Source organism: Natrix helvetica, assembly GCF_964273705.1.
Source record: "Natrix helvetica genome assembly, chromosome: 5".
Classification (NCBI taxonomy): domain Eukaryota; kingdom Metazoa; phylum Chordata; class Lepidosauria; order Squamata; family Natricidae; genus Natrix; species Natrix helvetica.
In genome coordinates, this window is record NC_138551.1 from 17,756,271 (window position 1) to 17,783,489 (window position 27,219).

The 27,219-nt window shown below is 42.4% G+C and overlaps 1 protein-coding gene across 4 annotated transcripts in view; it reads right to left on the reverse strand.

Annotated features, from left to right (window-relative positions):
• The window catches only part of ECT2 (epithelial cell transforming 2), a 61,809-nt gene that overhangs the window by 21,086 nt on the left and 13,504 nt on the right, over positions 1 to 27,219 (reverse strand). For all 4 annotated transcript variants that reach the window (XM_081953451.1, XM_081953449.1, XM_081953452.1 and 1 more), the window contains exons 6-19: positions 26,758 to 26,865; positions 23,502 to 23,575; positions 23,231 to 23,361; positions 22,187 to 22,302; positions 21,954 to 22,016; positions 20,396 to 20,618; positions 17,554 to 17,690; positions 14,182 to 14,301; positions 13,107 to 13,175; positions 11,380 to 11,490; positions 9,555 to 9,651; positions 6,270 to 6,351; positions 4,473 to 4,551; positions 1,548 to 1,667 (exon numbers count right to left, since the gene is read on the reverse strand). In XM_081953451.1, coding sequence (XP_081809577.1) covers positions 1,548 to 1,667; positions 4,473 to 4,551; positions 6,270 to 6,351; positions 9,555 to 9,651; positions 11,380 to 11,490; positions 13,107 to 13,175; positions 14,182 to 14,301; positions 17,554 to 17,690; positions 20,396 to 20,618; positions 21,954 to 22,016; positions 22,187 to 22,302; positions 23,231 to 23,361; positions 23,502 to 23,575; positions 26,758 to 26,865 — 1,530 coding nt within the window. The remainder of the gene's footprint in view (positions 1 to 1,547; positions 1,668 to 4,472; positions 4,552 to 6,269; positions 6,352 to 9,554; positions 9,652 to 11,379; positions 11,491 to 13,106; positions 13,176 to 14,181; positions 14,302 to 17,553; positions 17,691 to 20,395; positions 20,619 to 21,953; positions 22,017 to 22,186; positions 22,303 to 23,230; positions 23,362 to 23,501; positions 23,576 to 26,757; positions 26,866 to 27,219) is intronic.

A 27,219-nucleotide genomic window follows, 5' to 3' on the forward strand; every position in this document is an offset into this window, starting at 1 on the left:
TAAGCATCCTCTAGAACTGATCCACAGAAAGTATTTCATAGAATAGGGACAGCTGTGGCTGAATGCAGTTAAAGCTGACAAGAGTTAAGCAAACTGGGCACGATCTGCACATCTGGTACAATTTCTAAAAGACGAATCCAGTACATTGTTTAATGTTAGGTGCAGAATTCAACTTTCAGTGAATCTAATGGGGTTAAGGAGAATTGTTTTACCTTTATGAATAAACTGCCACCTAAAGTCTCAGAAAGCAAACAAATGAGGCTAGATCAGATTAAATTATGTAATTATTATAATTTCTAGTTTTAACAAAAGTAAATCTTTTATCATAACTCAGCAATTCATGGGTTGAGTACACCCATTGCGGTTAATTTGGTTTACCAGAATGTGCAACAACACTCCCCCTCAATTATAGTTTCTTCCATAAACTACCGTATTTTTCTGAGTATAAGACGCACCAGAGTATAAGATGCACCAAGATTTTGAAGAGGCAAATTGAAAAAAAAAAAGGTTTTGCACTCTGCAGACCTCCCAAAAACGGCCCATTTTTTGCGAAAACGGGCCCATTTCTTTTTTAAAAAAGGCATGCATAGCCTTTAGGAGGCTTGTAGAGTGCTCCTGGGAGCAGAGGAAACCAAAAACAGCCCATTTTTCACAAAAATGGGCCCATATTTGTCAAAAAGGGCATGCATACCCTTTAGGAGGCTTGTAGAGTACTCCTGGGGGCTGGGGCAAAATTGAGCAAAAAATGGCCCATTTTCCACTCATTTTTGCCCTCCCCAGCCCCCAGGAGCACTCTGGAAGCCTCCTAAAAGCTATGCATGGCTGTTTTTGCAAAGGGGGCAGGGTTTCGGGAGGCAAAAAAATGCAGTATTCAGTGTATATGACGCACCCAGATTTTCACCCTTTTGGGCGGGGGGAAGGGTTCATCTTATACTCCGAAAAATACAGTACATGTGAACAAGCCACAGATTAGCCCAGTGTGATCTATGTAATAGCAATTGGATTTGGACTTCCCATGTGACATGAACCTAGCTTCTGATTTGTCAATGCCTAGCGTGGGTTTCGAGGCCTTGTCCAATGGGAGTTTGTGCAAACCTGTTAAATAAATCATAACTTTGACATACTACAGAACAGGCCAGTGAAAGCGTAAGCATTTCATTTGGCCAGGAGGGATTACTGAAAGGTCCTCTTAATTACTCTGATGACAATGCCTCTCTTCTCCTTCTGATCACAGCTTTCCTTGCTTGTAAGCAAGTCACAGCAGCAGCAAGTTTTCTTGGCTTTCCCAGCAATGCCCAGAATTGAGTTACAAAGCATTAAGACCGCAGAGAAAAAGTTACTCTCTGTGACAATTTTTCCAGCAGTCCTTACCGGCTGAGTGACTGCTAAACACGGCACAATGCCTTCCACCGAGGACAAAAAAAGAAGAAAAAAGAAACGGCATTCAAGTTGCCCTTCACAGATTCCAGGTGTTTGGGTGTTATTTATTCCTCCGCGTTGCAAGCCATTCCAGGGTGTCACAGCCAAATGAGTCACTGCAGACTTACCTCCAGGCAGTCATTAAAAAGGAACAGGGTGACCTGTTCCCCTCTGTCACAGAGGTCGTCCCCAAGTGCAACCGTTTCCAGGCGCTGAATTAGACAGCGGTGAGACGACAAGAGGTTAGCCTATTGGGCATAGGAGAAGCTCATTAAAAAGAAAAGTTGGGAGGTTGCTGCATCACCAAGAAATAATGATAAAAAGGAGAGAATCTTCTCTTATCACAAGACACAGAAATTGTTATTGCAGCACAGCACATCTAATAAGGCTCCTTATACATGGAATAAAGTATCCTTCTTAGGTAAGGAATATATTGGATTTCTCAGGACTTGGACCCCAGAGGAGAGGCTAGGAAATGCTGATCGAGGCTCCCCTCCTTTCCGCCTAAAATGAGAGAACAGGAAGAGTCGGAGTGGGCAGATTTAATACAGCTGGTAGGTCCGACATGTCCAGAGATTACAGATAATGGTGGAAAAAGCAGACTGGTTTTTAATGGTTACCTGAGTCAAACTGGGGAACAGTGAGCAGGATAAGATTCCTGCAGGCTCACTGGACAATTTTGCTGATTGACTGATAAAGGTAACCATGTTAGTTCTATGCCCGTGATGGGGAACCTGAACCTATGATACGCATGTCACAAGTGGCACTCAGAGCTCTCTGCAGGCATACAAGCCGTTGCCCTAGCTTAGCTTCACCGCGCATGCGCGCCTCCCGATTTTCAGGTCTCTGCCATGCATGCGTGGGAGGGGCATGCGGGAGACTTGTGTATGCATGGGGGTGGGGGTGCTCCCCGTGCCATTTTTGGTCCCAAGGGGCTTCAGGGGGTCCTGCTAGCCCCCAAATGGGGCATGGGTGTTGGCATGTGAGCACGGGCTGTCGTGCACGCACACACGCTTTCGGCCCATCACTGTTCTAGGCTCAATGTTCTACAACAGAAACTAACATGGTGAGCAAGAGTAGATCTTATATTATCTAGGATCCTTTTGACTTGACTGAGCCTGAGGATTCTCTGTAGTTTGAGTTTGGATCCAAGCCCTTCTTGGCTTCTTTGGGCAGCCAGGTGGAATGAGTTGTTGACAATCAAAGAAATGTTAATACTTGTTTGAAGAAGGAGTAATGCCACCACCTACCTTCCTTAAAGGAAATTGAAGCAGCTTTCCTGAGAAATCTTGCAATCGGGGTTCATACCCACATATGGGATTGGGTTGGCATTGGCCACTACGTTGATAAAATTCATTGAAAAGGCAGCACAACCCTTTGCTCTGTAATCATTGACTACTATATCTTCCTCAACCGTGAAAGTTGGAAACACCATTCTGCAGTGATTCTGCCCCTACCTGAGTAGGCAATTTCGGCATGTCACTATGGAGTAACGGATGCCAAGGCATTGGTTACCCAAGGGTTTGGTGCTCTCCCCTATGCTAATCAACATCTAAATAAAGCCACTGGGGTACATCAGTAGAAGATGAATTGACTTCATAATACTGAGTCGGGTCATGCGGAAGATTTATCTATTGTATCCTGCTCTAATCAATCTGATTCCACAGAAAGCTTGAATCAGCGTCTGAAGCTTGAATATTTGAATATTCAAAGCTTGAATATTGTCTGAATGGGAAAATAAGCTTAGATTTAATCCCTCCAAGACTTAGCTACTATACCTTAGTCAACATCTAAGAATATTTTTGGAGAAAATGGATTACAGATCTAGGCTAGTTTCCACAGTTCAAAGCATTCTAGGTCCAGGTTTTGAAAGGTTTCCAACTCTCCATTTAGATTATTGAGAACTGTAGATAGTCCTCTAGTTACAACAGCAAGACCAAGATTGCCACCACTAAGCAATGCAGTCATAAAGCATGACATCACATCACAGTATTGCTTAGCAATGGCAATCCAGGCAGTCACGGTTGCTTTCATAACCCAAGACGTGCAGGTCATTAAGCAGGAAGTGGCAGGAGTCCCAAGTGAGGAGTGCAGAGGTGTCTCTGGACCATGCTGAACCTCCTCCCATCAGTGCCGTTTGGAGATAGGTTTGTTGTTTTGGGAAGCGTATCCTCCCAGGCAGTAGCATTTGGCGAGTCCTGGCCGTAGCTCTTCAAGCAAAATGAGTCTGCTTTGGGACCAGACAAGAGGAATGTTTGCTAGCGTTTCCACATACAGTTTTGCACATCTAAAGCACTGTGCAGTGGCAACGCAGAAGATCATTGTTATTTTGAGGAGTTTAATGACATAACTTTGATTTCCTCTTCATATTAAGAAACATCTAGAAGTTTAGAGCTTATCCTAAGCTAACCTGCTTCTTTTTTCCACTCTTGCTTGCTGAATAAAATAGAGGTGGGTTGGAATCTTCATGTAAAACCTGTAAAAATCTCAAACTTTTCATTCCCATCCCAGAGTCAAGTACCACCCAATCAAAATCAGATCTTGCAGATACCTGACCAGCAAGCTGCAGGACCATGAAGTCATGAGGCCAGGTTTTGATAAACACTTTGAGGTTATGGTTATTTGTAGGGAGTTTCTATACAGAACCTAGCATTGGGTACTGTGGAATCTGGCTGCCATAAGAGTACCTCTACTGCCATTATTAAGATGCTCCCCATAGCTTGTAAGCAATTTGGGTATTGTCTTGCTTGGATTGTTATGTTTTTTAATCTGTTTCCTTAAAGCTTAAAATCCCTTTATTTACTGGTGTGTTTCTTGTCTCTGGCTCCCAAAGAACCAATTGCCTGGACACCTGATCCCTCCCGACGCTTGGCAAAACACACTGAGAATAGGAAGACACGTCCCACAACCAGCTTAGCAACCATTGTTGGGTGCCCACTACTTGTTCTCAAAATTCCAAATTTGGAATCATGCACCTCTTTTACTCTCCATTTTGCTCAAATTCACCAATGCATTTTTTTAAAAATACAACAGAGGGCTACACCATTACTTACTGGGCAACCATCTACTTCATAAACAACATCAAAAATCTGTCTTTGACCTTCAGTCTTCCTTTTGTCTTCATTAATGTGCCTAGAAGAGGAAAGAAAAGTTTGGGAAAAGGCTGGTGAAAAATGTGCGACAAATATACACAATTACAATTATACAATAGTAGAGTTGGAAGGGACCTTGGAGGTCTTCTAGTCCAACCCCCTACCTAGGCAGGAAACTCTATACCGTTCCAGACAAATGGCTATCCAACATCTTCTTAAAGACTTCCAGTGTTGGGGCATTCACAACTTCTGGAGGCAAGCTGTTCCACTGATTAATTGTTCTAACTGTCAGGAAGTTTTTCCTCAGTTCTAAGTTCTCAGTTCTAATATAAATGCAGAAACCAGCAGGCCCCAAACTTGAGAAACTCTTTAAGCTGATGATGGGAAAAGATTAAGTTCCCTGGCTGCTCTGTTTTCTATTTTAAAATATGAGATTCAATGAACCTTCCGTGGAACCGATCATTCAGCATTAATTTGAGCGATTTCATTCACTGTTTATTCTTCAGCTTTCACTCCTTCAAGTTATATAAAAAACATACCCTAGCATCTTAAGAAATGATATTCTCCTCACCACTAACGGGAAGACTTTTATGAAATAAGGTATCCCTCATTACACTAAAGAGTAGAAATTAGAAATTGTGAGTTTCCAGGAAAAGTTAAAAGTCCTTATCTTCAACGTGACTTTCAGTTTTACTTGGACTGAACTGCAGTTAGGCAGCTATTCATAAATATCAACATGATAACCACCTGCAGCTTCTAAAATATAAGGAAGGAGTTATCAGTGCACAGAGCTTGCTGATGCATTCCATATAACTTATTAGGCAAGGAACTCAATGCATATTGCTTCCAAGATAATTTATAAGGGTATGCCCAAAATAAAAACCAAATAATTTTAGGTTTGAAGCCATCAAGTATTGGAAATCCTATAAAAACCATTTCAGGTTGGCCATAATTAAGCAAAAACAAAACGCAGAACACATTGGTTCTTCTGTCTTTCAGTCAACACAAAATCAGATAGGATCTAGGGGTGATTTTTCAGGGTGAATAGGAAAAGCCATGTCCCTCAAATCCCCATTTGGCCTCTGTACTGGTCCACCCACTTCCAATCTTCTAAGACAGAGGTCCCCAACCCCCAGCCCACGACCCAGTACTGGGCCACAGCCCATTTGGAACCAGGACGCGGAAACTGTGGGCGAGCAGATGCGCCCTTGCAGGTCCACTTGTGCAAACAACATGCATACGTGACTGCCTCTTGTGCAAATGGAGCTGCATATGTGTGACTGCTGCTCGCACAGAACCATCTCCTCCCCCCACCCCCCGCAAATTTGGAAAGGTTGGGGAACACTGTTCTAAGAGCTCACCCACCCACCCTCTCTCTTTTTCATTCAGCCACTAATGTAGTGGCCAGTGCATTCGCTCCTTCCTGCAATGGTCCAAGCTCAACATATCCCGCCAGCTTGCTCATCTTCTCTCTTTTTTCCCATGGCTGCCAATGTCTGCACACACCATCATCAAGGAAACTTCCCAGTCTTGCCTTTTTTTTAATCCCACGCCCCTCCCCAGCTAGTCATTTCTGCCTTCTGTTCTCCAGTTCATATTCAAAACAAAACAACCCCCAAATATTTTGATGCAGGAACCAACCCCTCCAAGTCCTATGTTACACACAGAGAATGGTTTGGACACAGAATGTTTTGAGCATCCCTAATCATATGTTATATTAATTTTGAGACTAGCATCAATTAGAATTATCAGACTTACGTCATCACTTCCTTTAACGACTCAATGGCGCTCTCTAGGGTGGCCTTATCAGGATTGTCTTCCGCGGTGTGTTTCTTGAGGTCTGCAAGATTGAAACAGAGCAACTGTGCATAACAACATTCCACAGGATGCCCCTAAAAGTGGACATTTCTGAGAGTCTGTCACCACAGAAATCTCTCTACTTGAATTCAAGAGTTTAGCAATTGAAATTAACCTGCTGATGAGGCAGAAATCTTACAGCTGTAGCTGTTCAGCTATTGACTTGTAAGGCATACATTTATTTTCCTAAGTGGAAGAAAATTGAAATATTTACCAAATGCAATTTAATCTCACTCCCAAGAGGGAGGGAGGGAAACACGGCACTGCAGCAAAAACTATATCAAGCCTACATTTACTACAGAACTCATAGAAGTGATCTTTAGTAAGGTATCCTCTCTAATCTATTGCATAGGATTGTAAGAAAAAATAGGAATTGGGGAGTTATCCCTAACAAGGAATAGGAAAAGAAACAGAGGGAAGACCACAACCCAACACAACACCGAAGGTGAGTGTACAATTGCAGGTTAAAAGTCCAGGAGACATGAGGGGAAGAGAAGATAGAGACAAAGCAGGACATTGACAGTTATTCCATGATGTTCCATTGAGAAATAGGCCTGCACTTTCTAGAATTAAAAGACATATTCTGTTTTTTAAGTGCACTTCTGAAAGTTTAAATGAACTGGTTTTTACCTTCATTTCTCTCTTGCAGTTAAATATGCTTCCATGTGTTTTTAAAATCAGTTTTCATGAGCAATTACGGGTCTTCGCATTAAGCACATTCTTTCTGTAACTAAGCCAGCCTGTACTACTTTAAAGTATATAATCTGATGCAAGTTAGGCCTAAACAGTTGTACCTGACTTAAGCTTGCAATCAATTGAAGTAGCTTCTGAGTTTCTTTCTCTTTATATAACTTTTAATATTTTATCGAAGTATAAAATACAGAGAGAAAGAAAAGCAAGAAATGAAGGGAAAGAAAAAGAGAGGAGGAAAGAAAATATGAGATACCAGGGAAGAAAGAAAAAGGTGTTGACTTCCGACTCTTTATAGCACAGTACAAGATAACAACATTACAACCTCAACTTTTTACTTTTACACACTAGTATATAACTATGTTCTGACCTAGGCTTCCCCCAAAAGCACAAGACAGAGTCCTGGTCCCGACAAAATCCCTTTTATTAAGCGAATGTGAATTCCTCTCATTCACATTCAGCCAAGGTCTGGCAAACAGTCTTTCAAAGGAATATTTATGACTACAGACCTTATCTAGCTTGGAAAGCTGCCATGTAAATATTTGCCAAATGTGCTGTGCAAGGAAAGACTGGGCACAGAGTCTCTGAGATTCGCAGACAGATCTTCAGACTCCTGAAACGAATCTAACAACAGACTGAACGAATTGTTTCCTGCAAAAGTCCACTCCCCTTTCACTCCTCCTTTATTCCCTATGGGTAAGCCAATCATCTTCCACCTGTGACTTTATTCCCAAGTCGACCCTGATTTCTGAGTTGTTCTTTTCTTCTGGCAGCTTTGCGCATGAGCATACTGGGAACAGGCTTCAACTCTTTGACTGCCTCCCTGATGTCTGACTCTGAAGGCAGCTGATAACTGGCATACGGCTGTGGCCCCCTCTCTGCCTCCGACACAGAGTCCTTATCAGAGCCTTCCCTAGACTCCAGGCCTGGCCCATGTTCCTCCCCAACCTCCTCACTGTCCAAATCTGCTGCCAGATCCACTGGCGGACCACAACAAACTAGCCATTTCTATAACAACAAATCTAAGCGGCAAAACCAAAAGCAACGTTTCATTTTTTTCTCACAAGCACAAAATCCAGAAGTGATATCCAAATGTAAAACATAAATATATATTCTCCCCTCTGCATAGAACAGTCTATTTAACCCTTACTGCTTTATCTTCCTTGCTGTTGAAATGTGTGTTTCTTGATGACGAAGAACTTCAGGGCCCACATACTAAAAGAGCATCTCAAGTAGCTATTAAGTCGCATGCTGTTACCTATCTTAATTATGGTTCATAGACCTTACAATTAAATTAATACTGAAAATAAACATTGATTAAAACAGATTATTTACAAGCGCAACAAGCGTCCCATGCCTGACATCTATAAAAGATATTTTTCTGGTTCATTTCTTGAGGGAGTTCATAGACCCAATTGGAATAACCCAGCGGAAATTACACCAAAGCATACATGCAAGCATTCATTCATTCATTTGAGTTATATGGCTGCCCACTTGCTCTCAATGATTCTGGGTGGCTTAGAAACAATAAAAAACACAATATAAAAGGAATAAAAATAATTCCCCACCTTACCCCACCAATAACAAGTAATCACATGAGTCACTTGATGGGCTCCATCCCACTCTGGGTTCCTCAGGCCCGTTGGCAAAGCGAGGTCTTTAGCACCTTGCAAAGTGTTATGGCCCGCCAGCAACCAGTGGAGTGGGCAGCAGATTCGGAGAGTGAGGAGGTTGGGGAGGAACATGGGCCAGTCCTGGAGTCTGGGGAAGGCTCTGATGAAGGCTCTGTGTCAGAGGCAGAGATGGGGCCACAGCCATATGCCAATTATCAGATGCCTTCAGAATCAGACATCAGTGAAGCAGACGAACAGCTGGAGCCTGTTCCCAGTGTGCGCATGCAAAGAATTCCCAGACAAAGGGAACAGCTACAGAACAGGGGTCGACTTGGGAGTAAGGCCAAAGGTGGTTGTTGAATGGCCCTTCCCAGAGGAAATAAAAGAGGAGCAAAAAGGGAGTGGAGTTTGCAGGAGACAATTAGTTTCCTTAATTAGTTCGCGACTCTCTGAGACTCTTTGGCAAGTTTTGCAGATATCGGCCTGTCAGCTCTCCAAGCCAGATAAGGTCTGTGTCTGTAAATCCTCCCTTGGAAGACTTTGCTGGATGTGAAGAAGCAGAATTCACAGTAAATTAATAAAATGGGTTTTTGTCGGGACAAGGAGTTTGCTCCATGCTCTTGGGAAGCCTCGGTCAGAACACAAAGTGAGGGGATGATATTCCAAAGGGAAAGAGCCACCACGGAGAAGGCCCTTCTTCTGGGTCCTGCCAGATGTACCTTCATAGAAGACGGGACCCACAGCATTCCCTGCCTTCCCGCTCTAGTGGGTTGGGTGGATGTAACCAGGAAGAGACAGTCCTTCAGATAACCAGATTTGATTTGATTCTACAAATGCTAACTAATTACTTCAACCCCTGGACAAAACCAGCTTCTTAACATACCATTTAGAAGAAGGGCAACACTGGGCAGCCTCTGTACTGGCCGGATAAGGAGTTCTGCCAAACTCTGACGACCACATTCTGGCTTAGCTTGATTTATCTATTGCAAGAGAAGTTGTAGCATTATTTCTAGAAAGTAACCCATTTTTTTCTTTAAAAACAAAACTCTGCAATGTCAGTGCTTATACGCCACTGAGGTTTTTTTTTTAATAAAAGAATGTATGTTTGACATATTACATAGGTTGTTAATTGCTTATCTGGGAACCTTGCTCGAAGGTATTTACTAAATTATTATGTAAAAATGATTAAATCGGTAGTTTGAAAGCCACGTCTCCCTTCACTGCTAATTTTATTTCGCGTTCCCCGTTAATTATTTGAGTAGTAGGGGCTCTCGTTTTTATGACACTGCATTCAAAAGAGAAAAAGAATGAATGCCTAAGTAGCTCCCATCTCTCCAATGTTGGCAAGAACAAACAAATATGGCAAGCAGATTTTTTTTTTTAAAAAAAACAAGAGCCAGCAATCCAGATCAATAGTAAGAGACCATTCTGAGTCTATACCAGTTCCATGAAAACAAGATGGGAAAAATAGTGGCTTATAATCTACCGTGTTTCCCCGAAAATATGACCCTCCTTAAAATTAAGTCCTAGTTTGATCTTTACACATGCGCCCAATATAAGCCCTATCCCCAAAATAAGCCCTAATTAAGATTCCGCCCACTCTGGGGTGAAAGGGGTGGAGCAAGGTGCATGGGTAAAAATTAAGCTAGAGCAGGGATGGGGGTGGGGGTGGAGCTGCCCTACTTACTAGGCCTTGCACACCCTGACACCCGCCTTGCCAGCCCACGTCTTCTGGAAGGCCTCACACAGCAAAACGAGGCCAGGGGGTGCCGCGCATCAATCTGGAGCCCGTTTCTCAGCTGCAGAGGCCTTTGCTCTTTTAACAGCAAAACAGAGGCCGGAGGTGACCCGCGCAAGAGCGGCAAGCGGTGGCAGAAATGGGCCTGCAGCGGGCTCCCGCTGGGTGGCGCTGTCAGTGACGCCATTGAAAGGTGAATCAGTGAAAGGACCTCCCCCCCACCCCGTTGAAAAAAATAAGACCTGGTGCCTTTTTGGGTGGCAAAAAATATATATATAAGACTGGATCTTATTTTGGGGGAAAACACGGTAGCATGGAGCCAAATATTACTATATAACAAAGTTGTTTTGGATATAAAAAGTTGAGAAATTGAGGTTACTTTCCAACTTAATAGCCTCAGAGTTCATCCGTTTTTAAACCTCCCGCCCTCCACTGGTTTCTGATGTACATATAGGAAAACATTAGCTTTGTGGGACTTCTTCTACTGGGCCTATTAAGTTGAGTCATGTGAAAATGACAGGAAAAGGGAAAAATAAAAAGTAAAATGAAGACTCAGGGTGGAGCTAATTGTCTCTTGATGACCAAGATTGCCTGAGGATAACTTGTGTTTACAAGTAGCAATTACATTAACACCAATGTTTTAACCAATTAATACCAATATTGTCTGCCTCCTTGTTCTTTCTATAAGTGCCAACAAGAAACTTTCGCCAGTGTAGCTTACGCCCCTTTAAAACACATTAGGATCAGGTGCTATTTCTATTTTACAAAAAAATAAAGTATATGGTGTTATTCGTTCAACCTATTCTGGATGTCAAAGCTGCACCTTTTTTTCCCCATTACAGCCACCGAGACGTTATTCTAGCATATTTGTGCTTCCACGGTGCTCAAGCCTTAATTGCTTATTTCAGTTTCAAAATTGCACCTTTCGAGAGACGGATCACTGCATTAGAACCAGCAAATGAATACTTGCCTTTAAGAAAGCATGAAACCTGGGCTTCTGCTTTTCACACTTGGTAATGGTTTCCTTGCTCATTTCAAAGAAGTTCACAAAAGGAGGGTATGTTTTCACCAAGTCTTTAGACTGAAAGAATCCCAAATTTTTATTTACAACATGCATGTGGTTGAAAAATTAAAATAACATCAGTGCTTTGTAGCAGTTTGAAGTTACTGTTTGCTCAAGAAGCTCTATGCCAGTGATGGCGAACCTATGGCACGCGTGCCACAGGTGGCACGCATAGCCATTTGTCAGGGCACGCGAGACACTGCCCTGTCAGCTAGCCAGCGCGCATGCGCGCGCTGGCCAGCTGAGTTCACCATTTTTAAAAGCCATTTTTCCGCACTCCCCAGGCTCCAGAGGCTTATAGGAGCCTGGGGAGAGCGAAAAGAGCCTCCCCCGCCCCCCAGGAGGCTTCAGGGACTGTCCGGAGGCTTACCTGAAGCCTTCAAAACGCTTAAAAACGACCCTCAAGCAAACTGGAAGTGACTTCTGGTTTGCTCGGAGGGTCGTTTTGAGCGCTCCGAAGGCATCAGGAAAGCCTCCGGACTGTCCCTGAAGCCTTCGGAATGCTTAAAACGACCCTCCGAGCAAACCGGAAGTGACTTCCAGTTTGCTCGGAGGGTCGCTTTAAAGGATCCGAAGGCATCAGGGAAGCCTCTGGACAGTCCCTAAAGCCTTCGGAACGCTTAAAACAACCCTCCGAGCAAACCAGAAGTCACTTCTGGTTTGCTCAGAGGGTCGTTTTAAACGCTCCGAAGGCGTCAGGGAAGCCTCCGGACGGTCCCTGAAGCCTTCGGAGGGCCTCCGGGGAGGCGGGGGAGGCTCTTTTCACCCTCCCCAGGCTCCTATAAAGCCTCTGGAGCCTGGGGAGGGTGAAAAAAGCATGTAAAAATGGGGGGGTCGCGCCTGTTGTGCGTGTATGCGCACTGAGGGGTCGTGCATTGCATTATGGGTGCGGCACACCCGCACACGACCCCCCTGTGCTCCCCCCACTTGTGGCACGCGAGCCAAAAAAGGTTCGCCATCGCTGCTCTATTCCATTGGTAAAGCTGACTTCTGCCGGTGTTAGTTTCACACTTGCAATCAAGACCTTGCCTAAGAATCATTAGCATACAGTTGCAATCATGCTTCTGTGGGGAGTGATTTAACTCTACTGAACACAAGTTCATGATTCAGTAAACTTAAAAGGATAAATAGGATGGGCGTATGACAATTCGCCATGGCCAACTTGCCATGGCCATCTCGCCATAGGACAACTTACTACGGGACAAGAGTTACATTAATAGCAAAGATATGGTGGGATACAATGATTAAAGAAAGCATGCAAAAGGATGGACAGAATGAAATGTGAATGGCAAGATTAAAATAATTTAATTGTTTTAAATAAATGAAATTGTTAAATTGTCCTGCAGAGAGTTGTCCCATGGCGAGTTGTCCCGCAGCGAGCTGGCCATAATGAGTCGGCTGCACCCAAGTTGGCTATGGTGACTTGGCCACAGCAAGTTGTCCTATCCCCATGTAGGACTGTACCCCGTTCAAATGCTGTCTAATAATACTAATACAAAGAGCAGAGCTACATTGCATTTTCCCAATTCAAAACAAAGGGCTCCTTCACATGCCCAAAGGGTAGAAGTGAAGGGTCCACTTTGGATATAAAATAACAGCATTTGTTCATAGCTAGTGCAAAACCCAAAACTTACATATTTAAGTATAACATCCCCAATGCTTTGGTTTTCAGTCCAGTTTATCATAAGGTCTTCAAGGTCTTCCTAAAATAGCAAAAAAATGGCACTCTATTTATTTGTGATTGTTCATAGTTCTAAAAAAGCAAGTTACATTGTTGTTTGAACTTCTCAATGAAGTTTTGCTCGATGTGATGCTTGGAAGCAGGAGAGGAGGGAAAGGGGAAGAACAAGAAAAACTTTATTTTTAATATTTAATCCAGTGAACGTCAGGGAGCTCTGTCAGTAAGGATGTCATGAAACAACAGCATTACCAATACTGCATAATGCTCCAAAACAAAATTTAAGATTTAGAATCATCGGCTATTGGTGCTCAAAACAAGCTGTCAAAATATTACAAAGTTATTTATATAAGACTTTGGGATTGTATGCTGGAGTACTTCAACTATTCTCCAAGGCACCTGAGGGTAGAAGAAGAAGCAATGGGTGGAAACTAATTAAGGAGAGAAACAATTTAGAACTGAGGAGAAATTTCCTGACAGTTAGAACAATTAATCAGTGGAACAACTTGCCTCCAGAAGTTGTGAATGCCCCAACACTGGAAGTCTTTAAGAAGATGTTGGATGGCCATTTGTCTGAAAGGGTATAGGGTTTCCTGCCTAGGCAGGGGGTTGGACTAGAAGACCTCCAAGGTCCCTTCCAACTCTACTATTGTATTGTATTGTAACTGTTGGAGTAGGGCTGGATAATCTCAGGTGCAAATAAGCTATAGAAGCCATGGGTGATCTTGGGTCTGTCACAACCTTTCAGCCCAATCCACTTTATAGAAGTGCTGGTGCAGGGATTAAGGAAGGAGATGAATTTAACAAATATGATGACATTGGGCCCACTTCCAATTCTAATCCTTTCTTATTTACTAATGAGGCCATGAAGAAATATTAAGGTTTTTTACCGGGGCAGTACTTTGTTTTGAGCAAAATGATATTCACAATATAGACTGTTTTAAAATGAGCAAAATGATATTCACAATAAAAACTGTTTTAAAACGAGCAAAATAATAGTCACAACATAGACTCTTTTAAAATGGTACCACCTTTATCTTAATATGTACATCAAGGATATCTGGAATACTGCCAAATATTGTTTTGATTTCTTCTAGTGCGAGAATAGGGCCTCCAAGCTGTCCTTCCTTTTCCAAAGGGACTTGAAAGACCTGAAGGGGGAAAAAAAGATCATCAATTTTATGAAAGCGATCCGGCCAATAAACGTTCATCTCTGGATGGAGACGATAGCTCGGACTCTATCCGCTCCTGGGGACTGGGGAGGGCAGAAATGAGCGAAAAATGGCCCATTCTCCCCCCCCCCTCCCGCCAGCAGCACTCTATAAGTTTCCTAAAGGCTATCCATGCCTTTTCATGAAAAACAGGCCATTTTTGGGTGGTTTGCAGAGTGCAAAAACTTGTTTTTTTTTAAGTTTTCCTCTTCAAAACCTTGCTGCGTCTTATACTCCGAAAAGTACGGTATCTCTCCTATCCCTTTTGTTCCTGTGAATCTCTTTGTCTCTGTCTCTCTTAGAAGATACTGTCTTCTAAGTCATGTTTGCCAGGGTCCCAAGTAACAGACCCAATGAAATCAAAACTCGAGGCCTGGAGTTTCCTCAAAGTAAGAATTTATTAGGAATGCCATATTGGCACAGCTAGTGAAAACCCGACTATGAAGGACCTGAGGTTTTCCCCATCCAAATCAAAACCCAAAGTTCTTGCCCCCAGTTCACACATCCATCACATGGTCCTCCTTCGGCTGCCTTTGGTCCACACCTTCCAACCACCTGGTGGGGATGACCTTGGCTCCCATGAGAAAGAATGTTGTTTTGGCTAGTTTCCCCCTTACTATCTCATCTCCCCACTCACGTTCCCACAGCTGCAACGGGACTTGCTGTGGCAGCCCTGAAGATTTCCAAAATGGTTTCAGGGCTGACAATATGCCGGACTTGTCCTTTAAAGCACAGGTGTAGTTTCATCCCGTATTAAAAATAAACCTCCAGAAAACGCTGAGACATTCGATCCCCAATATGGGATTTAAGATTTTTGTACGTGAAACAGACAAGCCCAACGTAGGGGCAACCTCAGGCTAAAACATTCATGATGCTGGACCAGTGTTTCTCAACCCCAGCCTCTCTAAAAAAGGTGGACTTCAACTCCCAGAATTCCCCAGCCAGCTTTGCTTTGAAGTCTACCCATCCCAAAGTTGCTGAGGCTGAGAAACACACTTGCCAGACAGACCCCCACACATCAGCTTCAATTCAAACATGCTGTTTGGGGCAGGGAGTTGGGGGTGGGGGATGCTGAAGACTGCTAAGATAAGCAAGATACTTAGGAAGCATTACCATTATGGTATTAGGTATAAAATATGATTAGCAGTGAAATGATACAATTAAACAATGAATGATTAGAAAATGAAAGAATATGTTTTAACGTAAACATGGGTATTAACAGTAGAATTATACAAATTGGAGGTTTGAGAAGAATATGTACTTTAAATGCTCAAATGATTGTGATTGGTATTAGAAGTGTACATTGAGACACTGAGTAATGGAAGAAGGAAGGACGAAACTTTAACATAAATAGATGTGAAGAGTCATATGAGAATATGAATAATAAAACAGCTGAAGATGGGAAATAGAAAAGAAACGTCTTTGAATATTATAGCGGCATGGGGGGGGAGAGAAGGTTAAAATAGACAGAAATAAGAGGGGAAATAAATAAATACACACACATAAACACACACACACACACACATTAAGATATATGAAAGAATAAGGAGGAGGTTTTAGGAATTGACACAATAATATGCTTATTGGTATTGAAATGTATGATACCCAGGTGTCACATCATCCACACATTGATATGTATAAATAATACAAAATAAAAATTTTGTTTGGAAAAAAAAGGAAGAATTACGGAATTAAAAATATAAATGAGTAAATGACAGAAGCCACAGGTACTATTTTGATAGTGAAGCAGCTCTATTCTAGCAGCTGCATAGATTAACATGTATGGAAGAATGAGAGTGAGGCTACTCCCTTCTTCCTCCAAAGCCATCATACCCCCCACCCCCCCTCACTCCAGAATAGCACAAGTGGTGGACCTGGGGTCAGAGAGGGAAATAAGGGAATTAGCTTTCCTTTCTGCGTTTCAAGGTTTTGATAATAATCTTTAAAGCGCTCCATGGCTCAGGACCTAGTTACTTGCGGGATCGTATTCTGCCCCATACATCCCTGCGACCAATCCGCTCGCACAGAGAGGGCCTCCTCCAGGTGCCGTCCACTAGACAGTGTCGGGGGGCGGCGCCTAGGAGTAGAGCCTTCTCTGTGGCGGGCCCAGCCCTGTGGAATGACCTCCCTCTGGATATTAGGAATACCTCTGACCTCCGCTCCTTTCGTATTAAGCTTAAGACCCACCTATTCCAAGCAGCTGGCCTGGCTCAACTTTGATCTAACCATATCGCTCCTGACGGGTTTTTACTGGGTATTTTAATTATATTTAATTATCTAGGGGTTTTTAAATACTGTATTTTAATTGTTTTATTTATCAGCCGACCTCCTCCTTGTGTATGTCTCGGTATATGTCTCTGTTATATGTTTGTTTTGTCCACATATTTATTTCATATGTTTCATTGTACGCCGCCCCGAGTCCTTCGGGAGAGGGTGCGGCTAAGAAATAAATATTTATTATTATTATTATTATTATTATTATTATTATTATTATTATTATTATTATTATTATTATTATTATTATTATTATTATTATTATTATTTCTTCCACAATATCTAAGAGAAGATATCTTAAAAGGTTAAATCATGGCAACTGGACCAAAGTTTATTAAAACTGAGAGGTTTTGATACTCATCCTAGTAACTTCGCCAGTCAAAATGAGAATTTGAGTAGGCAGAGAATCGCTGGAAAAGAACCAGCTCTTGCCATACAGACTGCAGGGGGTTTCTTCGTAAAAATGAAATAAAAATTTAATAAACTTTGGTCCAGTTGCCATGATTTAAGCTTTTAAGATGCTTTTGGAATTTTGGGGATTGACTCTTCATTTATATGCAGGGGTGAGATTCTACCATTTTGGACCGTTTCGTGCGAACCAGTAGCTTCAACGATCAGCTGGGCCCTCCCACCGGCCCCTGTGCTTTACTGACCTATATCTTCTCAGCTGATTGCCGCGCCTCAGCTGTGTTACTCCCCAGCACTAACACGGAAGGTAAGTATTCTTATAACTGCACACGTATGCAGATCACCGAACTGGTTGTTAAACAGGCAGGATCCCATCACCATTTACACAAGAGGAGACCATTTGAAATATGCACAAGAAATCATCCCTAACTGGTTCCTGCAGCATCAGTCTTAACCCAAGTCACGGAAGGCATCAATTTAAGAAACAAAGCAGTAAATGAAGCAACTTACCTGGATTATAGTTGTCAGGATATCTACATAGTTGCTTTCTGTCTGATAGAGCTCCTTTGCAACCTGCCACCTGGCGGATTGCTTGGAAGGAAAGGGAGATGTGTTTTTGGATGGCTTTGTGCAGGATTTGGGAGTTTCTGCAAAGAACGGAGAAATAATCATATGACACTTTTAAAAAAAAAAAATGGCAGGAAATTTACTACGAAAGCTAGGAAAGGCTCTTAAAATAGAAAGGCCAATTTAAGATGAACTGGGGCTTGGCTGAGTACAATACAAGTTTCAATGACTGCCCAAAATAAAGCAGCAAAATTAACTGCAGAGGTCATCTTCAATATCATCAGGTGATTCTGTAGTGATGTCCACTATATTCTCTCCATGAAAATAACAGCTGACTATCATATCAGCACCATCAGGGGAAACAATTAATTCAGGGGTCTCCAACCTTGGCAACTTTAAGCCTGGAGGACTACAACTCCCAGAGCTGAAGCTGGCTGAGAAATTCTGGGAGTTGAAGTCCGCCAGGCTTAAAGTTGCCAAGGTTGGAGACCCCTGAACTAAAGCACTCTGAACTTGTACAATTTGCTGTGAGAAGATTAATTGCTAGGAATTTTAGATACGATATGAATTCCAAATAGCAACCTGCTAGCAACCCAAACATGTAGTTGGAACTGACATTTGAATTTGATTCAGATTATTAGTCAGATCCAATTATCCAACTATGATTGCCATCAGCAGGTGTTCCAGCATTAAAAGAAAAATATTGCTGTACTTATAGCCTTTTTTGCTGGTTGTTCCCCTCAATTCCTGCACTTCATATAAGAATCATAGAGCTTGAAGGGACCTCGGAGGTCTTCTAGTCCAACCCCTGGCACAAAGCAGACAACCTTATACCATCTTGGTCAAATGATTGTCTGGTCTATTTTTGAAAACCTCCAGTGATGGAGCTCATACATTCCTAAGAGCAAGCGACTGCATTGATTAATTGTTCTCACTGTCAGAACATTTCTTTTTGCTTATTTTTAATAAGTTTCCACCCATTATTTTTTCTCCCGTCCTCTGGTGCCTTAGAAAATAAGTCAATACCCACTTCTCTGTGATAGCCCTCCAAGTACTGGCAAACAATTAAAGGTAAAGGTTCCCCACACACATATGTGCTAGTTGTTCCCGACTCTAGGGAGTGGTGCTCATCTCCGTTTCAAAGCCAAAGAGACAGCACTGTCCAAAGACGTCTCCATGGTCATGTGGCCGGCATGAGTAAATGCCAAAGGCACACGGAACGCTGTTCCCTTCCCACCAAAGGTGGTTCCTATTTTTCTACTTGCATTTGTACATGCTTTCGAACTGCTAGGTTGGCAAAAGCGGGGACAAGTAACGGGAGCTCACTCCGTTACACGGCACTAGGGATTCAAACCGCCAAACTGCCGACTTTTCTGATCGACAAGCTCAGCGTCTTAGCCACTGAGCCACCGCCCTAATCCTTCCCCTCGATAGACTAGACTAGTGGTGGCGAACCTTTTTTGGCTCGCGTGCCATAAGTGGGGGGAACGCAGGGGGGTCGTGTGCGGGCGTGCCGCACCCATAATGCAATGCGCGACCCCCCCAGTGCGCATGCACACACTACAGGCACGACCCCCATTTTTTGCATGCTCTTTTCGCCCTCCCCAGGCTCCAGAGGCTTTATAGGAGCCTGGGGAGGGCAAAAACAGCCTCCCCTGCCCCCCCGGAGGCCCTCCGGAGGCTTCAGCAACCTTCAGGAGGCTTCCCTGAATCCTCTGGAGCACTCAAAACGATGCTCCGAGCAAACCGGAAGTGACTTCCGGTTTGGTCGGAGCGTCATTTTGAGCGCTCATCGGAAGTCACTTCCGGTTTGGTCGGAGCGTCGTTTTGAGCGTTCCGGAGGCTTCAGGGAAGCTCATGAAGCCTCCGGAGAGCCTCTGGGGGGAGGAGGCTCTTTTCACCCTCCCCAGGGTCCTATAAACCCTCTGGAGCCTGAAAAATGGCTTCAAAAAATGGCGAATTCAGCTGGCCAGTGCGCGCATGCACCTGACAAATGCCTCCGCGTGCCACCTGTGGCATGCGTGCCATAGGTTCGCAATCCCGGGACTAGACATACCGAGTTCCCTTAACCATTTGTCATATGATTTAGCCTCCTGACCCCTTTATCATCGAATGCTCGCGTTCCTTGGAAATGCTTCTTTTTTTATATATATATAAAACATATTCAGGGAGAAAGCCAATTTGCAAGGGGATTCTCCAGATTGATCCAATGTTTCATTCTGAAAGTGTCCCTTTGGTGCCAGAGTTGCACTTCCGTTCTGGATTTTAAGCCAACAGCCCTTTCTATCTAAAAACGCCGTCAGTCAACCCACCATCACCTTGTGAAGTTCTCAGCATGCCTACAGCTGGAGGTTGTTGACACCAGACATCTTTCAAAACCGGGACGGAATGAAGCCTGGCATGATTTATTTTATGTTCCATTGGCAAAAGAAAATATTTCTGGAGATTCGTTTGAGGTGTTCCATTAACTACGCTTTCAGGTACATAACTGCTAGATGCCTCGGCTGCTTGTGATAGACTTTCTAATGAGTTTAGGTAACAGTTACAAGAAAAGTTATCCAAAGAAATACAACTGGTGTTTCTGCAGAATGTCTTCCTCATCCGACTAAGTCTAAGGACATCAGAAGTGCCTTTCTGTCTATCTTTCTCCGTGCTCCTCAATTCTAGCCTCTTCCCTGCATAGTTTGAGAAGGAAAAAGGCCTGTTACTTATACTGGCAGAACAATCCACCGGTGTTTTGCTTTCAAAAGAAACATCAAAATATACAGTGATAGTTCGGCTATACCTCCATTAGCCATGCTCGACTCCGGTGTATTAGAAATGTCCAGTAAAGATCCTATGGAAAGGGAATGTTCGGCCGATGGCCGTTTTCGAGGTGGGAAGGGAGACATGTCCGTTTCTCTGGTCAACTGAGCAAGGGTTTCTCTCAAGCGCCGTCTCTTCCGGTTGCTGTTGGGCGTATTTAAGGAAAGGACCGAGGTCGAAGTCTTCAATTCGGGACTGTCTGGCTATAGTGAAAGGCAGACGTCCAGATTAGTAACTTTTACCGTCAAGTTCTGTTCAGATGACCAATTATTGCCATTCAAAGTTATACTATAGGTCAGTGATGGCGAACCTTTGCAGCACCAAATGCTGAAAGGGGAGTGCGCGAGCCTGCAAGGACACTTCCGTCTGGGATGCAACCCGGAAGAGGAGCTGCCCAGATGCACGCGCGCTCTGGAAAACAAACTTCTGGTTTCCGGTGTGTGCGTGCGTGCCAGCCAGCTAGTCTCCCGGTTATTAACACAGGCGCACGTGATAATCAGCAGGCCGGCGCGCATGCTCATGACGGAAAATGGAAGACCAACTCTTCCAGTTTCCAGGACGAAGGCAAGCTGATCTTCACGTACGCATGCGCGCCAGAAACCCGGAAGAGGAACAGGCGATGCCGCGCATGCCAGGCAATATAGCTCCCCACACCACTTCGGGCATGCATGCATGCCATAGGTTCGCCATCACAGTTATAGGTAATCTTCAACTTACCACCACAATTGATCGCAAAGTTTCTGTGGAAACATTTGTTAGTGGAGTTTTGCCCCATTTTACAACCTTTCTCGCCACAGTTGTTAAGCGAATGACTGCAGTTGTGAGCTAACAAACACCGTTGTTTGGCGAATGTGGCCTCCTCACTGAATTTGCTTGTCAGAAGGTCGCAAAATTAGTCCCCGAATCATCTTTGTTGCTCTTCTCTGCACTCTTTCTAGAGCAGGGGTGTCCAAACTTGGGAACTTTAAGACTTGTGGACTTCAACTCCCAGAATTCTGGGAGTTGAAGTCCACAAGTCTTAAAGTTCCCAAGTTTGGACACCCTTGTTCTAGAGTCTCCACATCTTTTTTACATCGTGGCGACCAAAACTGAATGCAGTATTCCAAGTGTGGCCTTACCAAGGCATGATAAAGTGGTATTAACACTTCACGTGATCTTGATTCTATCCCTCTGTTTATGTAGCCTTTGAACGATCACTAAACAAATTGCTGTAAGTTGAGGATTACCTGTATTAATATTTTTTTTCCTTGCAAATTTAACCTGTAAAACACAACTGGACTTTCTTTCTTTTTTTTTTAAGACGTTTCGCTTCTCATCCAAGAAGTTTCTTCAGCTCTGAGAGGATAGTGGGGATCTCCACTATCCTGTTAGAGCTGAAGAAGCTTCTTGGATGAGAAGTGAAACGTCTTCAGAAGAAAAATAAGAAAGCCCAGTTGCCTCCTGAAAAAGCACCTTTGGGGCCTATAAGCCTTTCAATATTTCAGCTTGATTTTGCAAATTGTTCTCTGAATTCTCCATTTCCTTGCATAGCAACATACCTTTTCGAATAAGTACATTGATTCTCCAGCTCTGGCATCCATCTGTATGCTTCCCCAGAACCACTAGAGGGAGAAAAAGTATTTTCTGTCATTTATTCAAGCCAGTGCGACTATCATTCCACACTTAAGAATAGTGACTGTGCATGGCTTACGTTATAAAACCTATAAAATTCAGAAAACATTAATTAAACAAAACACATTTAAGAATCCAGGCGTGCTATTTTTAGACTGACCTCTTGCTTTACAATAAAAAGGCTCGGAGGGGACTCAAATGGAATATTTTTTACTGTGTTTTCTTCAACTATAAGATGAGTACAGCGTTCATCACCAACAGGCAAATGTTGTCCTCCTGTGGATGAAAAGTAATCAATTGCCTGTCATTTTCTAACTTCTTTTACAATCTTCTGTGATGATCAGTGCATAATAGGAAATAAAAAGGTATCAGTGGTAAAGACAATATCACAAATGTAGTAAGGAAACACCAGAGCTAAGATTTGCTCAACGTAACAATTTAGAAAGGAAGTTACAAAAGAAATGTAAAGCTTATTGGTTTAAATAAAGGTATACTTTTGACATCTTCCAGTAAGGGAGTGGGGTTTGCTCTCTATTTATAAACAATAGCTGTATGTAACAGTTGTTAACAGTATAATAGCTGTCTAAAACAGATACTGTATATAAATAGAGAGCAAACCTGTTTTAATCTATTTGAGATTGATTGATATGGTACCATAAAGGTAAAGGTTCCCCTTGCACATATGTGCTAGTCGTTTCCGACTCTAGGGAATGGAGTCCAGCTCCGTTTCAAAGCCGAAGAGCCAGCGCTGTCCGAAGACATCTCTGTGGGCATGTGGCTGGCATGACTAAACGCCCAAGGCGCATGGAACGCTGTTACCTTCCCACCTCACTCCCTTCTAGCACTGAAGATGTTATCCAGTCTGGTAATGAAATGCCTGCAAGCAAACAACCAAGTTCAGAGAGCATCAAGAACCCCAAAGACACGCATGAGCTGGAACAGCCATACTACTACCAGATTTCTTATTATAGAAATCAACTGCTTAATAAAATCACTCTTGAAACGAGTACACAAAATCTCTACACTGATTGTGGTGTCGGTTACAATGGCAAGTTCGTCCGTCTAGGAAATCCATATTGTAGTAGGGCCGTGGCTTAGTGTGAGGCACAAATTTAGTCCTAATGATTTAACACCACAGGATGGCCGAAAAGAAAGAATGGATTAGACTGAATTGTGAACCCAGCCATAACCTTCTCATATTTACCTTGCATTTCTGTCATTTCTTCCATGTTCTTTTTCTCTTCTTCAGAGAATCCAAGAAAACTTAAAATGCAGTCCTGAAAGGGTGGCACTTTAAATTCTTTTCTAAATTCATCATCGGCAGCACAAAAGTCACTAAAAGAAGAAAAGGACACAGAGAAAGGCATGAATTTAAGGCAACCGCATTAAATTGTATTTCCTATTATTCTGGAATACTTGCTTTCAAGCTAAAAGAATGCCATGCCAGGCCTTTCTCCAGGAAAGATCATACATACATGTCATTTCTTCTCTCCCAAGATCTATAAATCCACTCTGCTTTCATGATTGGAGTGCCAAGACTCACAGCTACCTGCAAACCAAGACAAGGAAAGACACCTTTCATTTGAAAGTGCTGTTAACTCTTGCATCAAGGTACAGATCCATATGTCTATTTCATCTTCTTATCCTTGATAAAGCTTTTAGCGGGTGGGATTCTACCGGTTTGGGTGAACCGGTAGCTTCGACGATCAGCTGGGAGCGAACCGATTCACTGGGACGAGAAAGTGGGCCCACCCACCCACACATTTTACTTACCTAAATCTTCTCAGCTGAGTCACACGACAGAGCGGCTTGCCGCAGCTCAGCTGTTTTCCTCCACAGAAATAATGCGGAAGGTAAATTTTCTCTAAACAGTGCACAAGCATGCAAAGCGCGCGAATTGGTAGGATCCCACCACTGGCTTTAAGGTTTTTAACAAATATAGAGAGGCAGGAGTTTAAATGAGTCTGGGTTTCAATGTGTCTTCTTGATATAGAAAATTAAAAGGGCAAGGGAACATATCTGAACTTTACAAACAAGTATTACAAATGCAACTCAGGTGTTCATATCTATTGATTGAGCTATTCGAAAGTAACATCAAATTCTAGTGCAGTTTCATAACAATCAGAAGTTTTGCATTGTCTCTTCAGTCTACATTTGAATCTCCTTGCATATATAAACTATAGAGCAGAAGATTTTAATTATGCTTCTAAACAGCACAAATATTTCATTTAGATAAAGCATTTATTTAGACATGCTTTCCTTGTTAAAGCAAACAATTAATCCACATAGGAAACATGGGTTAGAACAATTGTAATGTCTTCATTTAAGTTTTGAGAAGAACACATTCATTCATTCATTCATATATAGGTGAAACTCGAAAAATTAGAACATCGTGCAAAAGTTCATTTATTTCAGTAATGCAACTTAAAAGGTGAAACTAATATATGAGATAAGACTCATTACATGCAAAGCAAGATAGTTCAAGCCGTGATTTGTCATAATTGTGGTGAGAGCAACTTTTGCATCTGGAAACCAAGGACCCAGAATATGGAGGAAGAATGGAGAGGCCAATCAAGCACAGTAATCCCATGGTCATTGAACCAGTTTTTGGTGCTTTTGGCAAAAGTTGCTCTCATCAGAAAAAAAGACTTTGGACCACTGAGCAACAGGACTTTGGACTACTGTGCTTCATTAAGACCAGCGTCAACGCAGCCGTCTACCAGGAGATTTTGGAGCACTTCATGCTTCCTTCCTCAGACAAGCTTTATGGGGATGCTGACTTTATTTTCCAGCTGCCCACACTGCCAAAAGCACCAAAACCTGATTCAATGACTGTGGGATTACTGTGCTTGATTGGCCAGCAAACTCAGCTGACCTGAACCCCATAGAGAATCTATGGGGCATTGCCAAGAGAAAGATGAGAGACATGAGACCGAACAATGCAGAAGAGCTGAATGCCGCTATTGAAGCATCCTGGTCTTCCATAACACATCAGCAGTGCCACAGGCTGATAGCTTCCATGCCACGCCGCATTGAGGCAGCAATTGTTGCAAAAGGGGCCCAAACCAAGTACTGAGTACATATGTATGCTTATACTTTTCAGAGGTCCGATATTGTTCTATGTACAATCCTTGTTTTATTGTTTGCATGTAATATTCTAATTTTCTGAGATGGTGGATTTGGGGTTTTCATGAGCTGTACGCCATAATCAGCACAATTATGACAAATCATGGCTTGAACTATCTTGCTTTGCATGTAATGAGTCTTATCTCATATATTAGTTTCACCTTTTAAGTTGCATTACTGAAATAAATGAACTTTTGCACGATATTCTAATTTTTCGAGTTTCACCTGTATACCATCTCTTATAGTTAAATATCACACTGCTTCTACTGTTATGTAGCTTTAGATAAAGTCAAAATGCATCTTTTTGTAAAGGAAACAATTATTTGATAGGCTATAAATGGAAAAAACCGCTTGCATAAAACACAAAATTTCTTGTTAAAGGCATTTAAATAACAGTACACTGTAAACTAATGTATTTTATTGGGAAAAAACAGTGCAAAAATAATAACATTATACCTCAATTATGAGACACCTTTGTCTATAACCAATACTTAGGCACTGACTTGCTATATAATTTCTATATTAGGGCATTTGCTGTATTTTTCTGAAGGATAGCAAGAGGTTGTCCTTGATGGATTACAAGTGATCAAATTATCAAATAACATACAAATTCTATTCCATTTCGCAGATATGATACAAAACAGTAGCATGCCATTTAGCAATAAAATATATAACTAGAAGATTTAAATGACTCTTACACTGTTCAACATAATTGTTATAACTACATTTAACCACACAAAATGTGTTGTTAAACAATATCACAAGAGTTCTAAAAGAGCCATTCTTCCCCTTCATCACAATCATAGATTTAATCACGAGGGAGGAAGTCAAAGCCAGGTTCTCCTCATTCATAAAAGCAGGAAGCTATGTCAAAATACAGATTATTGGACATGTTTTGTAGCTGTACTCATAGATGAGGCTCATCAATACGTGTCATTGCAGTATTTTAAGATTGCATCCATGGATCAAAAGTCTATTGCTATATCCCCCTTGCTGCTTTCAGAATTTGACTTTGAAGTCAATACCCATTCACAGCTTTTAAAACCTTGAATGTATACCGTATTTTTCGGAGTATAAGACGCTCCGGACTATAAGAAGGGGGAGGAAAACAAGAAAAAAAATCTGCCTTTGCCTCCCAGCATTCAACTGGCCTGTTTATCATGGCCCATTCATCACTGCCATGGTCCACTTGCCGCCATCAGTTTGCCACTGCCTGTTTGCTGCTGCCTGTTTGGCGACGCAGTGGCCCATTCACCACCGCCGCAGCCCGTTTGGCACCACAGCCCATTCATTGCCGCCAATCCCCGCCGCCGGGAACCAGCCAAAAATGCGATGCGCGGAGGCCGAAAATGCAACGCGCGAAGGCCCAAAACAGCCGAAGGGTGGGGGCTAGTGGGTGGGCGGGCGGGGCTTCAGCAACATTTGGTGTGTAAGATGCACCATAATTTTCACCCACTTTTAGGGGGGGGAGTGCGTTTTATACTCTGAAAAGTATGTTTTTTTAAATTGTTTTGTTTGTTGTTGTTCGCAATTAACCAAATATACTGATCTGTAAAAAAACAAATCTACACTTAAACCCTTAACGGAAATTTGAAATTTACTTACTCGGAATTTGTCTCCTTGTGTGGAGTTAGCTACTAGATGTGTAACTTTAGAGCTGAAGTCCCGCCGAATAATCCCTCCCATATGATGAACCAGGGTCACCAGTTTAACCTAAAAGCAAAATTGGAGCACGGTTGAGCAGGTTTTAAATAAAATTGCTGCTGGACAAAGCAAGAATGTCATTTATACTCCAAAGTAATTTATCTTGCTGGTTTACCTAGATAAATTTAAGCATCACAACAACTGTACACATTCAGTTTGAATTCCTACATCACTTTAAACGCTGGCTTCTTAAGCGACAGTTAGACTAAATTATAAATTGGTTTGATTTATACAAACAATGCTTTACAACCCACAATTGCCAAGTACACAAATATATTAAAGCCAAACTCAAAACAAATCACTTGTCATTATATGTAAAGTTAACCCTGCTATAATCTGTCTAATGGATATTATTAATTGAAT